The sequence below is a fragment of the Gadus macrocephalus genome, chromosome 19 (assembly GCF_031168955.1).
Source record: "Gadus macrocephalus chromosome 19, ASM3116895v1".
Lineage (NCBI taxonomy): Eukaryota > Metazoa > Chordata > Actinopteri > Gadiformes > Gadidae > Gadus > Gadus macrocephalus.
Window position 1 is genome coordinate 9,949,143 of NC_082400.1, and position 18,854 is coordinate 9,967,996.

Below are 18,854 nucleotides of genomic sequence, written 5' to 3' on the forward strand. Positions count from 1 at the left end.
GTGTGTGTGTGTGTGTGTGAGTATGTGTGTACGCTAATATATTTGACTAACCATAGTCAAATATCAATCAAGCTGTACATTGTAACGGTGGCTGCAACATCGGTCTCTCTCTGCTCCCTCCAGGCCTACTTTCGCCAGGGGGTTGCGCTGCAGTACCTGGGTCGCCATGCCGACGCACTGGCTGCGTTCGCCTCCGGCCTCGCCCAGGACCCCAAGAGCCTGCAGCTGCTGGTGGGCATGGTGGAGGCGGCCATGAAGTCACCGCTCAGAGGTACTGTCTGTCTCTCTGTCTGTACATCTGTCTGTCCCTCTGTCTGTACATCTGTCTGTACATCTGTCTGTCCCTCTGTCTGTACATCTGTCTGTCCCTCTGTCTGTACATCTGTCTGTCCCTCTGTCTGTACATCTGTCTGTCCCTCTGTCTGTACATCTGTCTGTCCCTCTGTCTGTACATCTGTCTGTACATCTGTGTCCGACTGTCTCACATCACGTACCACTGTCTGTGTGTGTGTGTGTGTGTGTGTGTGTGTGTGTGTGTGTGTGTGTGTGTGTGTGTGTGTGTGTGCCTGTCTGCCGAGGAAGGCTGCTTTCTGTTTGATCGTCTGTCTGTCAGACTCAGAGGTATCAAAGATGAGGTGTCTTGTATGTCTCCAGTATGTCTGTCTGGCTGAGAGAAATGCTTCACGTCTCTCTGTCTTAGAGGAAGGCTGCTTTCTGTCTATACATCTAACTGGCTGTGGACCTGCTAATCTGTTGGTGTCTGTCTGTCTGTCTGTCTGTCTGTCTGTCTGTCTGTCTGTCTGTCTGTCTGTCTGTCTGTCTGTCTGTCTGTCTGTCTGTCTGTCTGTCTGTCTGTCTGTCTGTCTGTCTGTCTGTCTGTCTGTCTGTTTCTGTCTGTTTCTGTCTTCATGCCTATCCATCTGACTGCCTGACTTTCAACACCTGGTGGTTACACTCAAATCAAATTACGCCAGAGAAACGGGGATGAAAGTTTAAAGGGAAACATCAAAATGAAAGGTCCATCCAACCCATTTGATATTAAAGTGACTGAGGAGCACCAGGGATGAAGCCATTGAGCAGAGTTGACCATCTGTAGAGATACTTCACTATTGGAGCTGATCAGGTCCATAGTGCGGAATACCATCTGTTAAAAGGCAAGTTTCACTGTTACTGTTTAGTGTCAGGACACACACACAAGCAAACACGAACACTACCACAGACAGGCGCGCGCACCTTGCCGTGTGGTTATTTAAGACCAGAGGATATGTGGTTCTTTCTTCGGGTGTAATAAACTGTTACATGTAGCAGCTCACACCTCTCCGATAGCGTACGCACAAGCTGCTAACCCGTTCTCCCAGGTGCTAGAGCTTCTGCCACTACTGTGGGCTTCATCTTTGACTGAAAGTTGGAGATGCTACGCCGCTAGGCTATGCTGCATGGGCTCTTACCTGCGGTCCGTAGTTTGGTAGTTATCTTGGTTACTTAGTATTTTTGGTATAGTTATGCAATGCATTGATATTCTCTTTTATTCTCTTATGTGAGTGTGTCCTTCTCTGTGCGTATGTTTGTGTGTGTGTTTGTGTGTGTGTGTGTTTGTGTGACCATCTGTGTGAGTGCATCTTTGTGTGCGAGTGTGTTTGTGTACATATGAGCGCTTGTGTGCATATATGTGCGTCCATCTGTGTATTTAGGTTTGTGTGCACATGCTTAGTATTTGTGCATCTCTGTATATGTGTGTTTGTGTGCGTGTGTGTGTGTGTGTGTGTGTGTGTGTGTGTGTGTGTGTGCGTGTGTGCGTGTGTGTGTGTGTGTGTGTGTGTGTGTGTGTGTGTGTGTGCGTGTGCGTGCGTGTGTGTGTGTGTGTGTCTTGTTTGTGTGTGTGTGTGCGTGTGTGTGTGTGTGTGTGTGTGTGCGCACGTACGAAACGTGTCCATCTGTACGTGTTTGTGTACATGTAATGCATGTGTGCCGATCCCGTTCTCCTGTGTTTGTCTTTGTGTGTGTCCACGCTTCCCTCACGCCTCATCTCCCTGTCCTCCCCTCCCTCCTCCTCCAGACTCCATCGAGCCCACCTACCAGAAGCTCCAGACGATGAAGCTGGACAAGAGCCCCTTCGTGGTGGTGTCGGTGATCGGCCAGGAGCTGGTGAGCCACGGCTCCTACGGGGCCTCCGTGGTGGTGCTGGAGTCGGGTCTGAAGATAGGCACCTGCTCCTTGAAGCTGCGCGGGTCCGTGTTCTCCGCCCTCAGCTCCGCCTACTGGTCGCTCGGCAACAGCGAGAAGAGCGTGGCCTACATGCAGCAGGACCTGGAGGTGGCCAAGACTCTGGGTGGGTCTGAGTGTCCTTGAGACCCCCTCACTAACATGAGGTGGTCTCAGTCTGACCTCACTAACATGAGGGGGTCTGGGTGGGTCTGAGTGTCCTTGAGACCCCCTCACTAACATGAGGTGGTCTCAGTCTGACCTCACTAACATGAGGGGGTCTGGGTGGGTCTGAGTGTCCTTGAGACCCCCTCACTAACATGAGGTGGTCTCAGTCTGACCTCACTAACATGAGGGGGTCTGGGTGGGTCTGAGTGTCCTTGAGACCCCCTCACTAACATGAGGTGGTCTCAGTCTGACCTCACTAACATGAGGGGGTCTGGGTGGGTCTGAGTGTCCTTGAGACCCCCTCACTAACATGAGGTGGTCTCAGTCTGACCTCACTAACATGAGGGGGTCTGGGTGGGTCTGAGTGTGGTCTCACTAACATGAGGGTCTTTAGAGTCTGGAGCTAACGCGACACAGTTCATTCAAAGATGTTTCATAGTTGGACTTCATGAAGAGCAAAACTATTTGTAGCTGGAAGGGTTTGCCTGACTATCTTGAAACCCAAAGAAATAAGAAACAATACAAATATCAAATAACTAATCGTGGGGCAGGATAATATCGTAGAACCTGGAAGGAACTGGGTTTGATTTCCATGCGTCCAAAGTCTACCGTAGACATCCTAACCAATCTCTGTCTGCTCCTTAAAGAAAAGCACCTGAATATGAAATGCACGGTGTGTTTGTATGATTGGGTATTAATGTGACTGTGTGTGTGTGTGTGTGTGTGTGTGTGTGTGTGTGTGTGTGTGTGTGTGTGTGTGTGTGTGTGTGTGTGTGTGTGTGTGTGGGGGGGGGGGGTTCCATGTCCACAGGTGACCAGTGTGGTGAGTGTCGGGTTCATGGGAACCTCGGCTCGGCTTTCTACTCCAAAGGGAACTACCGGGAGGCCCTGACCAATCACAGGAACCAGCTGGTGCTCGCCATGAGGCTCAAGGACAGAGAGGTGTGTGTGTGTGTGTGTGTGTGTGTGTGTGTGTGTGTGTGTGTGTGTGTGTGTGTGTGTGTGTGTGTGTGTGTGTGTGTGTGTGTGTGTGTGTGTGTGTGTGTGTGTGTGTTGTGTGTGCACATCCTAACATGTTTGTGTGCCACTGCCAGCCTGTGTGTGTCGATGTGAAAAATGATTGATCTTCGTGAGCAAGCAAGCTTGTCAACCATCTTCAGCAATGAATCAATATCCCCTCAATATGTGCTCATTCAGTTGTCTCCTCACACACGGTATTGAAACAAAGACATGTGGAGATGGGGATTTATAATACACATATATTGTGATGGGCAGAGATGGCCAGTACACAAACAAATAACTGCAGCCAGGAATCTGCAAGCTAGCTTCTAGCTCTTCAGCTCCCAACAAACACACCACGATCTCCCATATTCCTGACAGACTGTCAGGCTTGGTTATGCAACGGTTAAATCCATAAACACCAAATGTATAAAATTTAATTACATTTAGTCATTCATTTTAGCAGGCGCCTTTATGCAAAGCCACTTCCAAGTGAAGGCTGAGAACCATCAAAGCATACAATCGTTAATTGGAGCAACTACATATTTATTAAGTCCTCTACGAGACAGATGACTAAGATTCAGTGCAGATCATGTGTCTCCATTTTAATTGCAATCAATGTTCACATTTATCACAAACAAAATTGTTACATGCCGCAGCCTTAATTTGTAGGGCTCAGGCAGAAGAGACAAATATGTAGTTCCTCTAACGGCCTCTAGGTGGGTCATGGTAGAGACAAATGCCTCTTACTACTTCTAGGTGGGTCAGGGTAGAGACTAGTATGTCGTTCTTATAATGCCCTCCAGGATGTTTAAGGTAGAGACTAGTATGTAGTTCATCTTACGATGTACAGGTGGTTAACGGTAGAGCCTAGGCTGTAGTTCCTCTAACGCCCTCTAGCTGGTTCACAGTAGAGACTTGTAAGTATTTGTAAGGCAGGTTGACCCACCAGCACCATTCTAAATCAACTGGAAAAATGTGATTTCCTTCTAGTAATACAAACAAATATGTTTTTTCTTCGTTTGGTTTGGAACACTTTGCTAGCCCATGTTTTATATATTTAGCATACTATTTCTTCATATTTTATATTTTGTGAGGTCCTGGTGGACTTGTATTTGGATAAAAAGTGAATAAATATTGGCGTGGAATAAGAGATGAATATGAATGAGTTTTGACCCTAGACTGGCTTGCCGCAGCTATTCAAGTCTCGCCCTCAATATTCCAAACATGGATCGTTTTCCGCTGCTAGTGGCAAAAACAGCGGCAAAAAAAGACACTCTGTCGAAGACCAGACTTCACGCTCAAGAACGCTGCGTGTAAATCAATGGCTGACGTCAAGGAATCCACGTCTGTATTATCTCACAGTCTATATGCAAACAATATTTAGCGTGCGTTGTGTACACATTGTTAAAAAGTACCACCCCAGTGTAATTGAACATACTGCCATTAAAGGAGAAGCTCAGCGTAATCCTAAACCACAGCGACACTAGTACTCCTGTCTAGCAAACACAGACGTTTGAGGAGGGGGGGGGATATGACCGGTGAGGATGGGTTCTGCTTAGCGAAGCAACAAGACGGCTCCACGTTACAGAACCGGAGGAGAATGTAGGCCAATGAGTTTTATAGTTATGAATACGTTTATAATCCTTTTACAGGATACTGCTATTCTAGAAGGATGTATAAAACCATTTTTTTCAAACTTGATATTTAATATAAGCAGCCTAGTCAGTTATATTAAATGTGTGGGGCGGCCCGGTGGCTCAACGGGTAGAGGCCGTACCATATAGGCTCCGTCCTGATCAGAGTGACCCGGGTTCGATTCCTGCCTATGGTCATTTGCTGCAAGTCCTTCCCTCTATCCCATACCTTCCTCTCTATCTCACTCTATAATAAAGCATAAAAATGCAAAAACAAATCTTTAGAATTATATTAAACGTGTGTGTGTGTGTGTGTGTTTGAGCACATTGTGTTGTGTGTGTGTACATTGCTGTTGGTTTGTGTGTGGTGCCTATCCACCAAAGTGACTGCACTGACCTCCAAACGTCTCCCCGTCCCCGTCCCCCGTCCCCCCGTGCCCAGGCTGCGTCCGGGGCCCTCAGCAGCCTGGGCCACGTGTACACCTCCATAGGGGACTACCCCAACGCCCTGGCCAGCCACAAGCAGTGCGTGCTGCTGGCCCGGCAGAGCCAGTGCCGGCTCTCCGAGGCTCGGCAGCTGGGGAACGTGGGGGCCGTGTACACCGCGCTGGGGGACTTCGCCAACGCCCTGAAGTGCCACGAGCAGCATCTGGAGGTTGCCAAGGTAACGTCAACTGTTAGGGCGGCGTTCCTCGAATGGGGGGGGGGGGGGGGGGGGGGGTACGTGCGCCCCTAGGGGTACTTGGAAGGATTTCCCGGGAGTCCTTGGAAATGTAAAGAAATGGGTTGAATCTGAATAGCATCCTAGCTTTACATCGTGCCCAAGGACTATAGTCTAACATTAGCCTGCTGGCTAACACTGGCATATTTAGAGAAATGTAGATTAATGTGCATCGTCCTTTAAATAGATAAATACAATGAAACATAAAATGTCATAAAATGTTTGGTTGATTTTTCTAGGTCTTCGCACCACCCATTTAATATGTTTGCTAATTTTTTTTTATATCATCATTTGTTATAAATAAGTTGCCACAGTAATACATCATAAAGCATCTGGATGTTGCAATGGTAACACATCGTTAACAGCCTTCAAATGACTCATGGTAACGTAGAGTAAAAACTATCATCTACTATCCGTGTAGCAGCAGTTTATACCAGTTTAATAGCCGTTACAAGCCGTTTTGAAAATCGACCTCTTCTGACATCACAATTGGGCGTGTCCACCTAGATGTGTGCTGGATAGATCAGTCATTCAGCCTACCCAGTGGACTGTAGCAAATATTGCTCATCTATCCGTCATACATCTAGGTGGACACGCCCACTTGTGATGTCAGAAGAGGCCGATTTTCAAAACAGCTTCTAACGGCTAACCACACTCACACCTGGTAGTATAATATGGGACCTTTAACGTATCGTTAACAGCATTTGATGATGAGGTCATGGTAACGTAGAGTAAAGACCAACCATTTCTGTTTTACGTTGTCTGTTTTTTAAGTATATTTAATATGGAACTATATGCTGCTGTCTTGGCCAGGACTCCTTTGTAAAAGAGATTCTGAATCTCAATGGGATTATTTCCTGGTAAAATAAAGGTAAATTAAAAAACATGCAGCAGCAGTTTATACCGGTGGTGTATTAAGGGCGATGTATTCCTATTAAGACCTGCTTGACGATCCTCCCCTCTGGGTGACAGACCCTGGGGAACCGGCGGGAGGAGGCCCGGGCGTACAGCAACCTGGGCAGCGCCTACCACTCCCAGAGGGACTTCGACAAGGCCGTGTCCTACCACACCCGGGTCCTGGAGCTGGCCCGGGAGCTGGAGGAGAGGGCTTTCGAGATGAGGGCGTACGCGGGGCTGGGCCACGCCGCTCGCTGCATGCAGGTCGGGGTCACTCTTTCATAAAGGGTCGTTTCAAAATTCATCCACTTGTGATGTAACAACTGGAATGCTAGTGCTCTGTCTTGCCCCTTGTGACATCACAAGTGGAATGACATCTTTATGGTGTCATTCTAGCACTCTAGTATTCCAGGTCTTACGGTCCAGGAGAAGTGTTGCCTGATTTGGCCAGATTTCCCGCCCAAACTGGCAAAACTGTTGCCAGATTTGGCGGGAAATCTGGGGACAGGATTATGCTAACTGGAAATTCAAGGACAATGCTGGCAGATGACTCTGAGGAGTTGATCTGTTGCATCATACATCTGGGTGGACATTCCCTAAGATAAATTTAAGGATAATGAACTCTAACATTCCAGTTGTTACGGTCCAGGAGCATTGTTGCCAGATTGGTTGGGAAATCGGGCCCAGTCTGGCAACACTGTCCAGTAGTGAGGTGACTCTGAAGAGTTGATCTGTTGCATCATACATCTGGGTGGACTTTCTCAAAGATAAATTCAAGGATAATGCTGGCAGATCACATTGGCAGCTAGCGTTCTCTGCCATGCTTGGACGGCTAAGAATGGCTTACAGTTTCCGATGCTAATATTTGTGATCGGGTGATTAGTCAAGATGGCAAGCAGTTTTAGTTTGTTGCCATTTGGGACATCACAAGTGGAGCAGTCCACCAAGATGTATGATGCAACAGATAAATTCTTCAAAATACACCCACTTGTGACGTACCGACTGGTATGCTAGAGTTGTGTTTTTCCACCTGTGACACGAGGTGGTCTCCCTCTCCACCTTTGTGAGGTCACACTGTCCAGTAGCAAGGAGAATCTGAAGAGTTGATCGGTTGCATCATACATCTGGGTGGACTTTCCCTACTTGTGATTTCCCAAATGGCTACACACTAAGATTGCCAATCACAAATATAAGCATTGGCAGTTGTAAGAAATTCTCAGCATTCCAAACACGGCAGAGAACACGAGGTGCCAACGCGATCTGCCAGCATTATCCGTGAAATTCCAGTTAGCATGATCCTCCCCAAACATGGTGGGCAATGCCATCATCCAGCCCGCTCCTGTTGGTTCCTTCAAAACAAAGCCAACTGGAGATTGTGTATTGATATGCATGACGGGTGTTGAATACGAGTATTGTGTGTGTGTGTGTGTGTGTGTGTGTGTGTGTGTGTGTGTGTGTGTGTGTGTGTGTGTGTGTGTGTGTGTGTGTGTGTGTGTGTGTGTGTGTGTATGTGTGTGTGTGTGTGTGTGTGTGTGTGTGCGCGTCTTTCTCCAGGACTTGGCGAGGGCGGGGGGGTACCATCAGAACCAGCTGGACATCGCACAGGAGCTGGAAGACAGACCGGCCCAGGGGCGGGCCTCGTCCAACCTGGGTAAACCTACCTCTTCATCATCATCATCATCATCATCATTATCATCATCATCGTCGCTTGTCATTTCACTTGGTGTTGCCAAACCTGTGTTCCGGTTGCAGACATTGATACTTCGGTGTGCGTCGTGTGCGTCTGTGTTTGTGTGTGCAGGTGCGTGTCCGTGTGTATGTGTTTCTGTACAAATGCAAGTTCAAGTCTCTATTTCTCAGACGACACAGAGTAAGACTGGGCAGTGAAATCTAATGACAAATCACCGGCAACAACATAAATACTAAAAGATCTGCTAGAAATATGCTAAGGTAAAAATAAACTATGTATAAAGATCAATATTCTTGTTCATCAATCACTATGCACCACCAATATAATACAATCCTTTGTCGACTATTGACGTCCACAAAGGATGCTGGGTAATGACCCCAGGTGGACTGAAAAGCCCTTATTTAAAGCTTTGCATTGATCAGTGTTGACCAGCCAGAAAGGAGGTTTCTCTGTCTCTGTCATCAGAGCTGTCTGCAGTCCATCCCCTTGTTTCCATGGCTACGCCATAGGAGTGATGGGTTTACCCGGTTAAACGGGGCGCGGTCCGGTTAATGCTGCAATGAGGTTTATTGTCCACAAACGATAAACGGTACATGAAGGACTCTGGGGAGAATGAGCAGTTCTACCTGATAGTAGCACTACCGGTTCTGCCTAAATACATAGTTAATATTCATCATTTTTTTGTTCAACAGTAAAGCTCATGTTTATGGGTTAAAGTCCATTGGACATCCAGGGACCACTAAGTCATCCATGCTAGCAGGCTTAATCTTTCAACCGCTGATAATGATCAACTTTGCTAAGCTAGGTTTTTTCTCTCTTTCGCACAATCCAACAACTTCATGCTCATAACGTCCATACATTGAATTAAGCAAATGATCGGTTCATTAGTTTTTATTTAATGTGTCAGGAAGGATATGGAAATAAGGGCAGATATATAAGTGCCATTCCAGGTTTGCTTTACAACGTGCCAGGTGGCATTGTGTTGTACTCAGGTCAAATCCCAGTGTTTGGGATCTCCCCTTTCCTCCTGCGCCTGGCCGAGTGTAGCCCAGGAGCCAGGGACCGCTGGTCACATGACTGCAGTAGTCTCTCTCTCCAGCCATTAAAAATGCATGTTTTATTAGCAAGGCTTTTGTTTCTGCGACCACAGTGATATCTGAGTCTGTGAACCCGACCCCACTGCTGAGTCGACTGCTCACCGCCACTCTGTGTGTGTGTGTGTGTGTGTGTGTGTGTGTGTGTGTGTGTGTGTGTGTGTGTGTGTGTGTGTGTGTGTGTGTGTGTGTGTGTGTGTGTGTGTGTGTGTGTGTGTGTGTGTGTGTGTGTGTGTGTGTGTGTGTGTGCCGGTGGGTCAGATGTTTTTGCCACTAACCGTAAGCCCAGCCAACCCTGCAGGCCTCACTATAATCCTCTTAGCTCTTTTGAATACATTTTGGTCACAACTAGTGAATATACAACATTTGGCTGTATAATTTAAATATTAAAAAAAACAAATGTTGCACAATTCTGTGGTTCAACACCCGTTTCTCCGCTTCCATGTCCAAAGCTGTCTCGGGCAGTTCAGATACAAAATGGTGGATGAAAGTAATTTAGGCAGCTCCACGTTAGTTCCTCCCCTGTTGTTCTTTGATCTGTTCTTCCTGCTCCAACTGTCTTCTGTACTTTCCCTCACATTGAGCTCGACCGGCCCTAGAAACGGTTATTTATAACAATGAGAACACACCGGGGCGCTGGGAGATCATCACATGATGTAGAACCTCACCGAGTCAGACGGCGAACAGGGACTGAGGCAGGTGGCGTGTCTCTGAATGTGGCGGCGGGCTCGTCTCCGTCGCGCTCAATAAACAAAACCTACATTTGAAAAACCAGGGCACCAGAATATCAGATTTGCTTTAACCGTTGAAACGATCCCCAGAGTCGACAGCATGTCTATGTTGAGTATCGGGCTAGACGGTTGATGGTTCATTACCCTGCCGCTCCAAAGACCCTGCCACAGGGGACGTTAACGCAAACGTTTGGTTTGCACGGTCAGAAATACGAAGGCTGAAGTGATTTGTTTTTATTTATTGTCACAACTTGCTTTCTTATCCGACTGTATACCCAGCAGTCGCTCCAAAAACAGAACAGTGCAGAGTATAAAATAAGTAATAATATCTGCGGAAAAAACCGGCTTCTTCTCACGTTCCTCCGCTGTCAAAACGCGTGTGGGATGAAAAAAACCTCATCCTTTATTATTCCTTCTTCGTCGTGTGATTTCCTCACCCTCTTAGCATCAAAGCTTATCTTTGCTCACCGGGTTGCGCCTTCCGCTGCTCTGCCCCCCTCCCAGGCATCATCCAGCAGATGAGGGGGGAGTATGACACGGCGCTGGAGCTCCACAAGACCCACCTGGCCCTGGCCCAGGAGCTGGGGGACTACGCCGCCCAGGGCCGGGCCTACGGGAACATGGGCAACGCCTACAACGCCCTGGGCCACCACGACCAGGCCGTGCGCTACCACCGGCAGGAGCTGCAGATCTCCCTGGAGGTGGGAGCGCGCGCGCACACACACACACACACACACACACACACACACACACACACACACACACACACACACACACACACACACACACACACACACACACACACACACACACACACACACACACACACACACACACACACGCACACACGCGCACGCACAACCCTGCAGACACACATGTGCACGTGGTGACAATGACAATGTGGTTGTGGGGCAGGTGAACGACCGTCCGTCCCAGGCCTCGACCCACGGTAACCTGGCCGTGGCCTACCAGGCCCTGGGGGCCCACGACCAGGCCCTCCAGCACTACCTGCACCACCTCTCCATCGCCAGGGACCTCGGCGACGCCCAGAGTGAAGCCAGGGCTTTAGGTGGGCCTACCCGCTGGTCTGGCTCTGTCTGCCGTCCGTCTGTCTGTCTGTCTGTCTGTTCGTCTTTATGTCCGTGCTTGTCTTGTCTGTATGTTTCTCAGTCTGTCAGTCTGTCTTTCTGTCTGACTGCGTTTATGTCCGTGGTTTGTCTGTCTGTCTGCCTTTTATCTATCTATCTATCTATCAACCTGTCTGTCTTTCTGTCTCTTTCTCTGTCTCTTCTGTCTATCCGTCTATTGTCTGCTGTCTCATACACAGACAGCGTTGGTGCTGACCCAAGTCTTATGCCCCCTCCTCTGTGTTTCCAGCTAACCTGGGGAACTTCCACAGCGGCCGAGGGGAGTATGCCCAGGCCCTGCCCTACTACCAGCAGTACCTGGCCCTGAGCCCCGGGCTGCAGGACCTGGAGACGGCCGGGAAGATCTTCCACAACCAGGGCTACGCGTACTACTGCCTGGGCCAGTATCGAGACGCCATCAGGTGATGGTTATTACCGTCTGAAATTCCTTACCTTTTTTTTCCTGACTCCTAAAGCCAATCTGCACTTCACAGTGTTTTAAATACTGCTTGGTTATATTTTTTATGGAAGCTTTTTATGGAAATATGTATTATCAAATGCACAGTATAACACACAGACATTGTGGCCAATGCAATTCTTAAAACAGATCATGGGGCGACTACATTATTTAGTATCTAGTAATTCTTGGTTGTCGTAGTCTTATTTGCCATTCATAATTTAGAATGTGTTATTCATAATGAATCACCCATAATGCATAATTCATCATTTATGTAAAATGTATGTACAATTACAATTTAGGAATATAACTATATTTCGATTTATAGTTAATGACTTTATAATTTATAATTGTGATTCTTCAATCTACAATATCAAATGTAGAATATAAAATATTGAATTTAGAATACAGAATAAACTTTGTCTGTCCATGTCCCAGGTGTTATGAGCAGGACCTGGGCTTGGCAAAGGACCTCCAGGATAAACTGGCCCAGGCCAAGGCCTACTGCAACCTGGGCCTGGCCCACAAGGCCCTGGGGGAGTACAGCAAGGCGGAGGAGTGTCAGAGATACCTGCTGTCCCTGGCTCAAGCCCTGGACAACACCCAGGTACCCCAGGGGAAACGGAGCTCGTGTGGAAGAATGGATGGATGGAATGGAGCAATGCTTGAGTGATGTGTAGCCCAACAGAGAGAGACATGACCACTGCCAGGGTCTTATTCCAATTGGGTCTGCCCGTGCTCAGAGTGTATGCTCTTTTGTAACTTTACAGCCCTTTTGAAAATAGCGTCCACAAAGTGATGTACTTATAATCCATTTACATTTAGTCATTAGTCAGACTCTTTTATACAAGGCAATTTATAAATAAGACAGTCAAAAATCAACTATCAGAAAAAAAGTTGCAATTCTATGCGTCCTACTTTCTTACAAATGTTATTAATTTAACCAATTTGAGCGTAAAGTTACAGTAGATATCAAAGTGCTTTTTGATTTTAATTTTTAAATCAATTCACCACATGCCACTGTGATATGAAGACATTCAACAATTCACCAACACCTTTCTGCATTTGGCAAGGTGTTCACTAAGAGACCTTGGATGGTGATCAATACGTCTGTGTGTGTGTGTGTGTGTGTGTGCATGTGTGTGTGTGCGTGTGTATGTGTGTGTGTGTGTGTGTGCTTGTGTATGTGTGTGTGTCTGTGTGTGTGTGTGTGTGTGTGTGTGTGTGCGTGTGTGTGTGTGTGTGTGTATGCGTGTGTGTGTGTGTGTGTGCGTTTGTGTGTGCTTGTGTATGTGTGTGGGTCTGTGTGTGTGTGCGTGTGTGTCTGTCTGTGTGTGTGTGTGTGTGTGCGTGTATGTGTGTGCATGCTTGTGTGTGTGTGTGTGTTTGGCAGGCGGCGTTCCGGGCGCTGGGGAACCTGGGGGATGTTTGTGTGTGTCGGGGAGATCTTCCGGCGGCTACGCGGTTCTACCAGCAGCAGCTCAAGCTGGCCCAGAAGCACAAGAACCAGAAGATGGAGGCAGATGCTTATTCAGCACTTGGCTCGTCTCACAGGTAGACCAGCAGAGAGATGTGTCTGTTTGCTGTTTAATAACTGTTGTGTGTACAGCTCAAGTGGTTTTATTTGGGCATCGGTTGTGTCCACTTTAACACCCATATAAAGCCTGTTGTGGGCACCGCTGCCAACTGTTTCAATTTGGCACAACCAATCAAATCCCTTTCCGCCTGTGTTTCGTCCTCAACTAATTGCCTTTTTCGCTACTTGGAAATATGTCGTGCTACGGAAGCTGTGCTCCATAAGCCATTCCACGTTGTCATGAAGTATGATGACAACAGAGACAAAACTAGTGCTCTTACACCGATTCAAACAATTTGCTACTATTTCCTATTAAGTCATTTATCAGACGCTTTTATACAAATTGATTGAAAAGCTCTTAAATATCCCCCCCCCCCCCCCAAACCCCTCATAAAGGCTCCAGCGGCAGATGGAGCCGGCGCTGTCCTTCCACAGCCAGGAGCTGACCCTGCGCAGGGACCTGTGCGACCAGCAGGGGGAGTGCCAGGCCCTGGGCCACCTGGCGGCCGTGCACATGACCCTGGGCGACTACGCCACCACGCTGCAGTGCTACGAGGCCCAGCTGGTGCTGGCCCAGGGGCTGCGCGACGCCCGGCTGGAGGCCCGGGTGCACGGCAACATGGGCATCACCAAGCTGAACATGGGGCTGTTCGAGGAGGCCATCGGCTACTTCGAGCAGCAGCTGGCCATGCTGCAGCAGCTGAGCGGCGCCGAGGGCGTGCTGGACCGCGGGCGCGCCTTCGGGAGCCTGGCCGACTGCTACGACGCGCTGGGGGACTTCGAGGAGGCCATCCAGTACTACGAGAAGTACCTGAGCGTGGCCCAGAGCCTGGTGCACGTCCAGGACCAGGAGAAGGCCTACAGGGGGCTGGGGAATGCACACCGGTAGGTTGGGGGACTTAGGCAGAGGTTGGATTACTGGCTTACATTCTAGCCGTTCACTAATGAACCAGGTGATTAGCTTATGAGCTGGTAGGCTGTAAAGACTAAAACGACATGCATTGTTTAATGGAAAAAAGCGTTTGCTTGCTGTCAGACCAAAGTGAAATTAGTTAAGGGGGTGGGATGGTGTAGCTGGTGTTGGACTCCCAAAAGGTCTGCAGTCTACTTGTAGGAATCCAAGATGCCTAATCCCAACCAAGTGACTTTCTACTACTGTTCTACTATATATATCTACTATCGTACTTATTGGTAACCATACCTGACAATACTATTCAACACCACTCTTAGGCTCGCTATTTGTCCGCCAGCAAGAATTAATCCAATTCAAGCGATGCTAATTCCATGACTAATCCTCCCCACCACCACCACGAATCTTTGATACGAACTGATACTGCAATACACAAAATGGCAACCCGTTAACTCAAACCACACTCGCTCACCCAGCCCGACCACCACCACCACCACACGCCTCCACTTCCGACTCTGCTCTCTGTCCAGGTCTATGGGTAACCTCCAGCAGGCGTTGGTGTGCTTTGAGAAGCGCTTGGTGGTAGCCCATGAGCTGGGTGGCGACGGAGGGGGCAAGGCCCACGCGTACGGGGAGCTAGGCACCCTGCACAGCCAGCTGGGCAACTACGAACAGGCCCTGTCCTGTCTGGAGCACCAGCTCAACATCGCCCACACAGCAGGGGTAGGCCTTTGAGTCTGATCATACTGACAACTGGTTTTAATCGAAGGAAAATGTGGACCGATGTGTCTTGTCTTGTAATACTAAGATGTTATCAAATATTGATCATAGTCTTTATAAGGGCATGGAAGCTATTTTGTTCTAGATCTTTCTGACCTTTAAATGGCCAAAGTCTAACAAATACCTAAAACCCTATCTTCTCTCAAATAGCATGTATCTCAACAAATACTGAGTGCTTAGTTGCATTGAATGAAAAGTGTCTACTAAAAAGTAAATACTTAATGCTACCAATAGGACCAATCACTGGCTGGTGAGGCTAGTGGATCCCTGGGAGGAGTTTACCAGCTGATGGGAGACAACGAGACAGCTTTGCAGGTTTGTTATTATCCATATTCACATGTCCAACGGCTTACTTGCACTTTCACTTTCAGTTTAACTTTGACTTTCAGTTTCACTTTGACTTTCAGTTTTACTTTTCGCCCCTCACTTCCAGTCCACCAATGAATTCATCAGTCTCTCCTCCCCTATGCAGTGGCACCAGAGGGCACTGGATATTGCGGAGCAAATAGGATGTGGGCGGGGCCAGGGCCGGGCCTACGGGGACCTGGGACTGACCTACGAGGCCCTGGGGAACTTTGAGCGAGCCGTGTTCTACCAGGAGCAGCACCTGAGCGTGGCGGCGCAGACCAACGACCTCCCGGCCAAGACCCTGGCCTACGGGAGCCTGGGGAGGACACACCACGCGCTGCAGAACTTTGCACAGGCTGTGATGTACCTGCAGGAAGGTAGGGAGTTCCATGGTGTTCTTTACACAGGGAAATATTCAGTGCTCAGAATGCTGGTCGTGTGTGTGAGGGATGTTAATATCTCCTGGAATCGCCCTAACAATGTCGGGGTCTAGGGAGACGTGAAGGAAAGTCTCTTGACTTTATTGTCTTGCCCCAGTTCATCCATCCTCTCCTCAGTGTTCCCCTACATCAGCTCCTCCGTCTTCTCCACCAAGACATTGAAGCTCACCCCAGTCCCCGTTCCCACTACCTCAAATATCCCTGCAAAAACTTGCTAAATAGCTATCAAAAACTCAAGAAATGCTACAAGCTTGCTACAAGTTGTTAGACAGAGTGTTCAACTAAATGTTAGCAAAGAGTTTATCTGTTAATATTTAATCTAATGGACTGGTGGGGAGTGGGAGGGAGAGATGACTAAAGCCATGAGCTCCTTTCCCAGAACTCCCTTGAACGCCAGAGAGATAAAAGTTTATAGATTGCCTATTATTTGATCAGTGCTCATCTAGTTATGCCTGGATGCGTGCCTTGGGCAGCTTTTTGTCAATAATCCAGATTGATTAAACGGCCTTGAACTAAGCTGATTTCTCCTTAGAATACTCCCACTCACAGGCACATGAAACAAACAAACACACACAGACAAACACACACACACACACACACACACACACACACACACACACACACACACACACACACACACACACACACACACACACTTAAACAAAGGTAGACAGACACACACACACACTCATCTCATAAAACATTTTAATTCCAAACGTTCTAACTGAACGGGTGATTTGTCTGTTTGTTTATTTCTTTGTCCCTTGTTGTTGTTTTTGTTCTACTCCTTGTGGTCACGGCCTGTCACATTAATCACAGATTCGTTGTGTTTAAATTGGTCATTAAATCAGCGAGGAGACGTTCATAAATAAACAGGAAGTGGAGGATTAAGCCAGGAGAACATGGCTCGACGGCTCCAATTAGTCTCGCTAATTGATGGAAACATCTGGAACATCGGAGCGTCAAACGTACGTTCCTAGTTGTTGAGACGCGCCTAATGAGCGCCGGAGCGTCTGTCTGGAGCGGTCTGCGTCGTGGCAACGGAAAGACGACACGCGTCGAGAGAGGAGTGGGACAAACTTCTTTTGAAATTTGAAATGGCTGACAACAAACAGGAAAATGAAAGAAAGGATGCACAAAGGCGTAGGAGTTACTAGGAAGGGATCCACAAGGTTTGCGATTGCAGCTGCAATAATGATATCTCCCTCTACCTCTCTCCCTCTCCCTCTCTCCCCCCCCCCCCTTCCTCTCTCTCTCTCTCTCTCTCTCTCTCTCTCTCTCCCTCCCTCTCCTTCTCTCTCTCTCTCTCTCTCTCTCTCTCCCCCTCCCTCTCTCTCTCTCTCTCTCTCTCTCTCTCTCTCTCTTCTCTCTCTCTCTCTCTCTCTCTCTCTCTCTCTCTCTCTCTCTCTCTCTCTCCCCCTCCTCTCTCTCTCTCTCTCTCTCTCTCTCCTCTCTCTCTCTCTCTCTGTCTCTCTCTCTCTCTCTCTCTCTCGCTCGTCTCTCTCTCTCTCCTCTCTCTCTCTCTCTCTCTCTCTCTCCTCTCGTCCTCTCTCTCTCTCTCTCTCTCTCTCTCCTCTCCTCTCTCTCTCTCTCTTCTCTCTCTCTCTCTCTCTCTCTCCCCAGGCCTGCGTCTGGCTGAGCAGCTGGGCCGGAGGGAGGATGAGGCGAAGGTGCGCCATCCACCTGGGTCTGTCTCTCTGGGCCAGCGGGAACCTGGAGACGCTCAGCATCAGGTGAGTACACACCCACTGTATTTATATATAAATATATATATATATATACATCTATATTAAATGTGTGCGTGCATGATGTGTGCAAGTGTGAGTGCGTAGGCATGATGACTCATGTGTATGTCTGGTCCCGGTCAATACATTGACTTTGCATTGAGTCATTCAGCTGACACTTTTAGTGGCCAGTCTAGCCTTACATCCATTCAATCCATAGCATCGATACTGGAACAATTACAACCAACACTAAGTCCTCCGATGGCCACCTTTCTAACGAGCGACTGGACAGAGGGACCTATTCCAGGTACATGTCAGGTCAATGACATGACAGCGGGTAGGGAGTTGGGTCTCTTGCTCAGGGATCCACAAAAATATAGGCTGTGGACATTAGGAATGTAACCACGTTCCTTCAGCCGGGATTCTAATACCCTTACCGCTGACTGCGGTATCCTGCTCCCCAACCACACAGGAGGTCCCCTGTTTCCTGTGAACGTGCATGAACCGTGGCTCCCTCTAGTGAGGTCATTGAAGGACTGATTCTTCATTTCCTATCCAGCTCTCTGCGTGTACCAAGCGCATTTCATACATCAAAGGGTACGATGTACAGGTTAATAATAGCCTGAATATCTCACCCTCCTAAAGTTCATGGTGAGGTGGCTTCATCAACCTCCTTTTGTTGTATAAGGCCTCTACTGCCACCTACAGGCCAACACAATATGACCAGGGTTTGTAGAATAGTGAGATTCGTTGGGTATGCTCACTCAGATGTCACGCACGGCGGACACGATGTCCAGTCTAAACTGAATAAAGCTATTTTTAAAGATTTTTTATACAGTTGTATTTAGTTTCCATTTAGTTTCTATTTTTTGCTCTCAACAAATTCCAGAGGTCTGGACCTCTAGCTAGCTATTTGCACAGTAGTAGAGTAAAGTACACCTTATGTCTTCATTAGTAATACACCACAATACATACGACAATATCAATCGTGAGAAGTGACAAACGTGATGATTGTAGAGAAAAGTGCATTTTGGGTCTGTTTATCATATAATAATAATATATGCCAGTTAGGCTACATTCTCAGTATGCTTTGCCCAGTGGGACTCAAACCCCTAACCCTGGCAGTTTTAATGCGATAATTGGCGAACACAAACTGGGCCAGCACTGGTAAAAACTGTGTAAAGGTTTCAAACCAACACCGTGAAGACTGGAACAGGAATTCCGATTTAATCCATTTCATTCATCCCAATTTGCACAAATTATACGAATATCTCTGTGGAAAAATCGCCCCTTAGATGAGTAAAACAGTGAATATGGTAATAATGTACCATCACATTTCTCTGAATGTCTTTC

At 47.8% G+C, this 18,854-nt stretch overlaps 1 protein-coding gene across 1 annotated transcript in view; it reads left to right on the forward strand.

Moving 5' to 3' along the window:
- The window catches only part of ttc28 (tetratricopeptide repeat domain 28), a 49,943-nt gene that overhangs the window by 20,513 nt on the left and 10,576 nt on the right, over positions 1 to 18,854 (forward strand). The window contains 18 exon segments of the mRNA XM_060038473.1: positions 124 to 271; positions 2,057 to 2,329; positions 3,182 to 3,312; positions 5,449 to 5,670; positions 6,700 to 6,888; positions 8,179 to 8,275; positions 10,644 to 10,840; positions 11,055 to 11,208; positions 11,517 to 11,688; positions 12,162 to 12,330; positions 13,117 to 13,277; positions 13,696 to 14,184; positions 14,740 to 14,932; positions 15,224 to 15,304; positions 15,462 to 15,714; positions 17,401 to 17,456; positions 17,458 to 17,494; positions 17,497 to 17,510. Coding sequence (XP_059894456.1) covers positions 124 to 271; positions 2,057 to 2,329; positions 3,182 to 3,312; positions 5,449 to 5,670; positions 6,700 to 6,888; positions 8,179 to 8,275; positions 10,644 to 10,840; positions 11,055 to 11,208; positions 11,517 to 11,688; positions 12,162 to 12,330; positions 13,117 to 13,277; positions 13,696 to 14,184; positions 14,740 to 14,932; positions 15,224 to 15,304; positions 15,462 to 15,714; positions 17,401 to 17,456; positions 17,458 to 17,494; positions 17,497 to 17,510 — 3,036 coding nt within the window.